Source organism: Coloeus monedula (assembly GCF_965178545.1).
Source record: "Coloeus monedula genome assembly, chromosome: Z".
NCBI classification, from domain to species: Eukaryota; Metazoa; Chordata; class Aves; order Passeriformes; family Corvidae; genus Coloeus; species Coloeus monedula.
Genome location: NC_138822.1, coordinates 4,257,701 through 4,266,585, shown reverse-complemented (window position 1 = coordinate 4,266,585; position 8,885 = coordinate 4,257,701). Strand labels below are relative to the sequence as shown.

Here is an 8,885-nt window from a genome sequence, read left to right as displayed (position 1 = left end):
ACTGTCTTTCTGTCTCGACCTGCCATAAACCACTCAGTGCTACTCCAAAGTGTTTTTCCTGTACCGTATGTCCTAAACTTGCACCATTCCTCCTATTTTTCAACCTGTGTCTTTTTGTGATAATTGAAGATGTAATTACAGCACTTTTAACAATAAATTAGTGTGTTACTGTGGTCCTCTGATACACATTCCAATTTCCAGTTAAGCAGTCCAGAGACTTAATCTGTTTTGCCCTTCTATTTCTGTCCTAACGTGTATTTTCACACATTAGAATAATGATTACAAATAGCTTCTCATAGGCTGTTTAATGTACTCTACAGAGGTGGGAACAGGCAGGAATATTTTTATAGCATTGGCTATTGTATATCAGCTCTGATATCACCTATTGTGTGGATCTTTTGACCTTTATATAACTTTATTTTTTTGATCATGAAATTGAGAACGAATTTCTTTTTCACGGAAGCAGCAATTTTTTTTCTTTCCTTCCCTTCTTTCTCCTTTACAATTCTATTTAATTTTTAAAAAAATCCCATTGATGTTACTGCACTGACAACTCAACCAAAGTAATGAATTGCAATGTATAGATGATCTTTACTTTTAAAGGATAAAAATAGTTTGAATGTGCTAGCTTGTACAATACTAAGTTCTACTTTCATATATTTTTCCTCCAGCCCTATCTGTTTATAAACTTCTAAACTGCTTCATGTTCAGACAGAAATAAAAATCTCAGACTAGCAAGAAACAAGAAAAGAGTAGCTGATAACTTACATTAAAAAATATTTTGAATTTTTTCCCTACTATTTAATTAGCAGTAAAATGATCTTAAAGGAATTTTCATAAGTAACTCACACTCTTAATTACTGTACAGGACAATACCTAAAGGAGTCACAATTTAAAGGAAGAAAGAACTTAGTCCAGGTTTCTGTTTTACTTATATCAATCTGTTATGAGAGGGTTGCCCACAATAATTCAGAAGTGTGGCTCATCCAATCCAGCGTCTTTTCTCTAACATGGATCGATACCAGATGCTTCAAAGCACAACTGAACAAGACTTGAAACTTCTGTTCTTTGGGGGGGAAAAAAAAATCAAACTCCCTTTGCTTTCTGAAAAGTGGATATGAAAAAGATATGCTATCAAATTAATTGCTAGACAGAAATTCCAGAATAATTTGATTTGAAAAATAATATATTCATTTTCACGAAATCAAAGTACTTACCCTGTTCAGTGTAACTGAACCCGAGTCCTTCCAGACTTGTCCCTCTAGAACAAGGAGTGTTCCAGAGTAAGAAAGAAAGATCCACAAACTGAAAACATCCCAAATATTAAAATATAAGGACATCTGATTCACATCCACTCAGATTTAGTTCAGAAATAGTGTGAAGACTATACCTAACATAATTAAAATAATAAGCTGTGAAGCTCTCTGGAAGCAAAGCAGAAAGGTTTTGAGTTTGTGCCAAAACAGAAATCATGTAGGCAAAAATCGTAACAGTGAAATTGCAAAAGAAAAAAAAAAGAAAAAAGAAAAAAAAAATCAGGGATTATTAATGATTTTCCTTAAAATTGGCATCTGGCAAGCAAAAAATTACAATCATTCACAGAGATGTGTTATTTCCCAGAAGTCCTTTAACCACTGCCTTGTTTCCTTCATACAATTTTAATGACAGAGGAGCACCACTTCCATATTGCTTTTTGCCTATTTTCAATTGATTTATCTTCTACCAAGTCAAGGTGCCCTAAAGGGAACCGAAAAGACTATTTTAAAATAAATATTTCATTGGGTACCCAGACTATTATATAGCTGAGTGTGATGGAACACACTGTTATGTTTTTGCACAACTTAATTCTGCAGCTTGTGGGCTTTAATGAATCTGATCCATCCCTCTTAATACCATTAAATATCAGTTCATTCTTATATATTTGTAGTGACACTTCTGTCTCTAGAATCACTCAGGACTGGGTATTTCCATGTTAATATCTGTGGTGGGAATGTGTTTAGAGAAATCATTCTGGAATGAGAAAATAAGGTGAGAAAAAAATCTGAGTTTCTCTGGCTCACCTCTTTAGCAGTCAGTAAACAAATAAAAGACTAGGAAGGCTTAAAACAATAAACTATAGAATGGGTAAACTACAAGAGATTAAGACCAAGGTAAATTTGGGGAGTAAATGAAAAAATGGGCAGTTAAATGAATAAACAAACAAATAAATAAGTATGGTTGAGGAAGTGTTGGCTGAATGCAGTGATCTTCCCATATGAGCAAAGAAACGAATGCAATCTGGAGTTGTGTCTCTGTGAAATTAAAACACAAAACACCTGGCATTAATGACAGAAGCCACATCTCTCTCAATGATAACCTGTATTTTCCACCCAGGCAAGCAAAATAATGAATTTTAGACTTTGCTTTATTGAGAAGTGATGAAATTACAGATAATCTAGAAATAAAAAATGCCTTTGGGTAGAATGCAGACTGTCCCATTTTGTAGTAACAGAAACACCAGCACAGATCTGTTAATGTGTTTCTGCTGCAGAAAGTGAAAAGTTCTGAAGTCCTAAGGGAACCAATTACTTAAGTCAGGCAAAGAACTTACGGGCTTGGTAATTGATAGGGCTTGAAAACTACTGAAAACTGCCGGAGCAACTCATGTAGGGGAGCAACCCAGTTCTAGAGGGACTAATTACAGCTTTGGCAGCACACAGGAGTTAGAGAGTTTGCCATGAATGGAGAACCCAAGTACTCATTTTCCAACTCACAGTGTGCAGGTGTTTCATCAAAAATACAAACTAACAACTACCTGTACTCAAGCAACCTTCAATTAACTGACCCTATTAATGAAGGCTACAAAATTGTACTACATTTCCTTTGTAAACGAAAGGTTAACTAGCAATAGCACACCACAAACACAGGTTTATCAAATAGTTTATGACTAACATGATGCATTTTATCAGCCCTCACACGAAGCAGGGCTGATGTTGCTTAATTTTTGCATGATTTGTACTGGCACACAAAAGCTGAGGTTATACAAGGAGAGCTGGAATACAACCACAAGCACAGAGAAGGTTCAGATCCTCCATCCCCTCAGCACAAAGCCATGGAAATTATGTAAAACAGCAGCAGATGGAAGATTACAGGTACTGTGCTCCACATCAGTGATTTATTTATCTGAGTCGGTAGCAGGGTTGGAAACAAGGTCATGATTTAGAAACTTCTTATAACTACTAGCCCCCAGGACCTTTCTGCTTCTAAGTGACTACAATCCATCAGTGTAACAACACTGTGAAGAGATGATTACAGCTTTAGAACACATCACAAGACGAGAAAGTCTCTAACATTTCATCCAAAAATAATTCCTTTTAAGTTTAACCACCCATGCTCAAAAGTATCTTTGAAAACTACAAGAGAAGGGGGCAGCATTCAGAAAGGAGACCTTGTTTTAAGCACAGTAAAGGAACTGGTTTGCCTATCCCACAGGGTGACCCTTCAGAGGTGGTGTGTGCTCTTTTCAATTACACCAGGGACTCTGGAATAAGGGAGAACAGTCATCTTGCACTTTAGACTCACCCCTGAAAAAAGAAATGTGGAACCCAGGAGCTGTTCTGTTACGAGCAGCATGTTACCACTCCCATGTACTGTTTCTGGGGGAGCTTGGTAATAAACTGACATCCATACAGAACAGCAAGAAAATACAAAATTTTATGAAACTGTTCAGTTTGCAGATTCTGATGCTTCAAGCCACAGTAAATGCACTGTGCTGCAGCAGGAGGGAAAGAGCAGAGCAGAAAAGTTCACAAGAAAAGCAGCTCACAGCCTTTCAGAGCACGGCCTGCAAGGGTGAAGGGGCCATCCCAGAGCAAGGCCAGTGCTTTCCATACCCTGTGCCTCCAGAAAGCAGCGTGGCCACAACAACAGCAGGTGTGAAAATGAGTTTCTATTTGTGCTGTCAACAAGGCCACTGACTGAAGTGTCTGTGAGTTCTCAATGGTTTCAGTATCCTGACAGCATTCACAGCTCCTGGACTATCTTTAATTACACAGGCCTCAAGGCCAAGCCACAGCTCTACCAACAGAAAGCCATCAATTCCCTCCAAACACCTCCAAACCTACAGTAGTTGCAGTTTTGGTAACTGTAGAATACCACCAATAATTTTTTCTCGTCAGAGTTATGCCCACCTCATCCCCTGAGCCTGAAGCCTCATGAAACCTTTACAACAGTGCCCAAGTTCCTGCTCAGAGCTGATGCTACAGAGACCTGGGACCAGCAGCTGTTTAGAACAGCTGAGCATGGAAGAAAAGCCAAAGAAAATCCTCACTGAAGTTAAACAATTCTGCAGCATGGATTATATGACAGGATACCCACTTCTATAAACAATCCCAAGTCATTATTCTGACAAAAGCTCAGCCCAATCCCAGTTCTGAAATGTGATTTTCCCTACCTGGTTTTTATACAAAATGACAGCTAACTGTTTAATTTAATGGCAAAACACTGCAATTTGAAGGGGTTCTCAGTACAGACCAGCTGTCAAAAGCACTTCAGGAGTTTCACAAAACACACAGCCCAAGGCCTTGGGGTTTAAGATTTTATTTAGAGATATCCAGCATGGGTTGCAGCTATCATTTCCCCATTGAACAATGCTGTGTAGAAGACTTCAGCTCTGCAAGAAAAAGAAATTGAACACATTTAAGAACCCTGTAATAAACACTTAATTAGAATTTTTGATGGGCTTTGCATCATCCTCTGTCTGGTTTTGCATCAGAGGCCTTGACTTGCATGGAACCACACAGTTCTACATGCACAAGTTCAATACAAGTGTGCTGATTTTGGTTTTCTCCTCAGTCTAGGGTGGAAAAAGCAGAAAACTGGTAAAGGAATTACATAATTTGTTCCAATTATGAGATTCCAGTGAGGATTGTTATTTCCTTTCAAGAACTATCTGTGTCACTCAAAAATGTTTTAAATTCTCAGACTACAGACAATACTGGGGTCGCAAAGTGGAATCAATTTAAGACAAAGTGAAGTGGGCTTTCAACTGCAAGTGGCATACTTGCACAGTCTGAGTCATGTCTGAGGCTTCCTTTATTAGAATCATCAGCAAGGACCAATTAATTTCTGCTAATGACCTCATCTCAACCGGACAGTGTGCCATAAACCATTAGGAATGATGTAGGTGGCGAGATTGTTTTGATACAGGGCAGGTTCAAGAAAACTTTATTTCCCCGAGCTTTATCTGGCACATCAGAAAGCGTTTACAGCATCACAGTTTCTCATCCTGTTCTGTCACATCACACGTGCCAGAGACTCCCACAGATCACACCAGGTGCAGCTCTTTATTTCCTCAGGGGAGGAAAGAGACACGGCTTTGGTTAGAGCCAGAAGCTGCAGGCAGAGAGGTGTGGCCTCTGGGGAGGCAAAGGTCGCAAACCACCAGAGTGCAGCAGCTCTGTGACACAAACTTCCACCTGCTCACCGTCTCAGTTATGATGCAGCTGCAGACCACAACTCCTCAGAAGCTGCACTGCAAAAGGTTGAGGGTTATAAGGGTTTTTGATGAGGTCAGGCTCCCTAAATTCCACAGTGCTATGAAATCCAATAAAAGCAGTTACCCAGCTAGTGCAGCTATGGCCTGTCCTCTTCATTTCTTCAGGAGCTGGTGTCTGACTATGAGGAAAGGGGCACCAAATCCACTCCCAAAGAATGCACACATCATCGCGAGCAGCCGCCACTTGTTGTCCACAGAGAATGGGAGGTTCTGGAAGAAAAAAAAGGGAGTTCTACCTTTGCAATCAATGCATTAATTCCTTTCTCATCCATTTAAAAGTGCTAAGAATCTCAGAGCAAAACAAATATGCAGTTTCAAAGCATTTTCAATACCTCTCAAGGAAAGAAACACAGTATTTAGGATAGTAAATAACCTTCCAGTACCTGAAGGTACTACAGGGCACCTACAGGGAAGCTGGAGATGGACTTTTCATCAGGAACTACAGTGACAGGACAAGGGGGAACAGATTCTAACAGAAAGAGGGGACACTTTGGGTGGATATTAGAAAGAAGTTCTTCCCTTTAAGGCTGAGGATGCCCTGGCACAGGGTGCCCAGAGCAGCTGTGGCTGCCCCTGGATCCCTGGAACTGTCCAAGGCCAGGCTGGATAGAGCTTGGAGCAGCCTGGGAGAGTGGGAGATGTCCCAGCCCACGTCAGGGGGTGGAAAAAATGATCTTTAAGGTCTCTTCCAGCCCAAATACTCCACGATTACAGCCTGAGTGTGACCTCTGGAGGTTACTTTGTACCCTTTTCTCCTCCCTCTCCAAGCCAAGGTGGGGCCAGTTTGCTGCAAGTCTCACGCAGTCAGATATAAAACCCCCTGAGGATACACATCCAAAACCTCCCCAGTGTTCTGGTATTTCATCATCTTCACAATGGAAAAATTTCCTCATCTCAATTACACACGTAAAATTAACCTTTTAGACCAAAGGCTTGAGAAAACACGCCAGGTACATCAGAAAGCGTTTACAGTATCATTGTTGCCCCTCATACCGCAATGCTCATCATCTGTACCACCGCGGGGAAGGGCGCTGGCATCTATTACCACAGGATCTGCGCTGCTGTGGCATCACCGCGCCACCCCAAAGCCCACATAACAACAACCAGCCACAAGGCAGCCATCAACCCCTACCCCACCATCCCCCTCCCCGCGACCTTCAGCGGGCTAGGACGCTCCTGCCCACCTTCCCGGGTCCCTCCTCATAGTGGCTGCGGCGGATGGCAGACGTAGCGAAGCGGCGGACGCCGGCGGACAACATGATAGCGACAAGAGACAGCGGCCACTCGTCCGCCCTGCGCGACCTTCCCGAGCGCGGCGCGGCTGACAGGAGCCGGAACCGGAAGCGGGAAGGAGGAAGTGAGCTCCCCGTGCATGACGGGAGCTGTAGTTCCGCAAGGTCACGTGCAGCCAAACGACGGCCTGCGGTTGGTCGAGCCCCGCGCGCGCTCCCCGGGGGCGGGAGAGTCCCGCTCGCCCCCCGCCGCCATTTTGTGGTGGCTGAGGGGCGGTGGGGAAATGGCGGGAGTGCGGCTGGCGGGTCCGGCGCTTAGCTGCGTCTCGCGAGCTGCACTGGACCACTTTTAACGTAGAACTCATGGATCCCGCTAAGTGGACGAAAAAATACAGTAACGGAGTGGTCTGTGTTGGAAGGGACCTTAAAGCTCATCCAGTTTTACACTCCCCGCCCCCTCCAAGCCCCGTCCAACCTGGCCTTGGACACTGCCAGGGATCCAGGGGCAGCCGCAGCTTCTCTGGGCGCCGTGTGCTAGGGCCGCACACCCTGACAGGGAAGAAGCCTTTCCCCAGATCCCATCTCACCCTGTTCCTCTACTAATTTGCATCCGTTCCTCCTCGTCCTGTCACTCCGTGCTCCTTTTTTTAAACGGTTCCTCTCCATCATGATGGATGGTGATGATTTCTACATGATTTATTTATATGGTATCACTACCTTTAATGACTATATTGTGGCCTATTTAAAGAAACTTCGGCAATGTCAAGGGAAAGAAAGACCCCTAGCAGTGGTCACGTTTGCCAAAGGAAAAACAAAGTTACTTCCAAAATCGGGGGTCTCTAGCTGTTTTCTTACATGGAGTATTTTAAAAACAAACTTATTTTCAGGAGAAGGAGTATGATGCTGCCATCTCAGTGTTGCAAGGATGTAATTTGTTTTTGTAGCCTTTCTACATATTTATGTACTGTCAAAGAATAGAAAACCAGGATTTTTGTGCTCACCAAAGCAATGCTTTAATAAAAACAGGTTAAAATGCCGTTGAGAAGTGAGGCTTAATTACATTAGTTGATGGTCCTTGACCATTAGTAGGTGAAGTAGAACCCTAGGACACCTTGTGTCATTACTTGTGGATCTAGTTGTGATTTCTTTAGCTAGTTGTTTTTCAGATTTTTTCCCTTTGTTTAGACAGACTTTTTAATTGTCAGAGTTTGCAGTACTTTTCTTTTTTTTTCTTCATTTGCTGATTCTAAGGTCTACTGAAAGATGCTTCCCTATTCTTGATAACTTCCATTGCTATTCAGGCAACCAGGCCTCTTCTCCCCCTGTTCTCCCTTTCTCAAGCATTTTCTAATTGGAATTAATATGACAATAGTGCTCTGCAATCTGCTTTATCATCTTTATAACAAATGTTCTCAATTTTAATGTGGCTCTTCTCGCTTGTAGTGTGTTTTATGGTGTTGCTGCAGAGGAGATGCTGAATAGAGGCATAAAGATTCCTGTTATACATCTGCATTAGCAATAGCAATTTAATCCTTGGTGCTCTGCAGATGTTTTTTCTGTAGACAGAAGCAGGGATCTCTAGGTAAATATGATAGAGAGTGGTAGAAACCTGGAGTTGTTTTACAGCTGGAGAAATACAGCTGAACAGTAAAACCTGTTCTCCTTCAAGGCATAAACTGATACAAAGTAAGTTGCTCGCCAGCCTCAGAAAGCCATGGAGGAGGAGTTTAGAGTAACATACTCCGATGGGATTGACTGGCATTTTGGCGAAGGAATGAAAGATAGTATCTTTCAAAGTGCTAGAAATAGGATGTACCTTAATGATGATGAGGATAATCAGGTAACAGGGCAGATTTTCACAGGAGATGCCAAGTGCTCCACTGTGTGTCTTTATAAAAAGGCTATCTAACCCACACACAAACGGTGGGAATGACAGAATTAATTACTGGGTGAAATTCCCTGGCCTGTGTCATGCATGGGGTCACAAAGGGTGATTATAGTGGTACCTTCCAGCTTTTAAATCTATGGATCTTTGAATCTAGGCTGCTAGTTCACATGCATCTTTTTATATCTACCTTTTTTTCTTCCTTTAAAAAAAACTTACCTTTTGCCAGGTT

General features: G+C 42.1%; 1 protein-coding gene across 1 annotated transcript; it reads right to left on the bottom strand.

The window, feature by feature from the left end:
- Positions 1–4,562: 4,562 nt before the first annotated feature.
- Positions 4,563–6,879, bottom strand: COX7C (cytochrome c oxidase subunit 7C). Its single transcript, XM_082301985.1, has 3 exons — positions 6,721–6,879; positions 5,601–5,746; positions 4,563–4,651 (listed from the first exon to the last, which is right to left on the bottom strand). The coding sequence occupies exons 1-2, from the start codon at positions 6,793–6,795 to the stop codon at positions 5,630–5,632; spliced, it is 192 nt and encodes a 63-aa protein (XP_082158111.1). The 5' UTR covers positions 6,796–6,879; the 3' UTR covers positions 4,563–4,651; positions 5,601–5,629.
- Between the last annotated feature and the right edge of the window lie 2,006 nt (positions 6,880–8,885).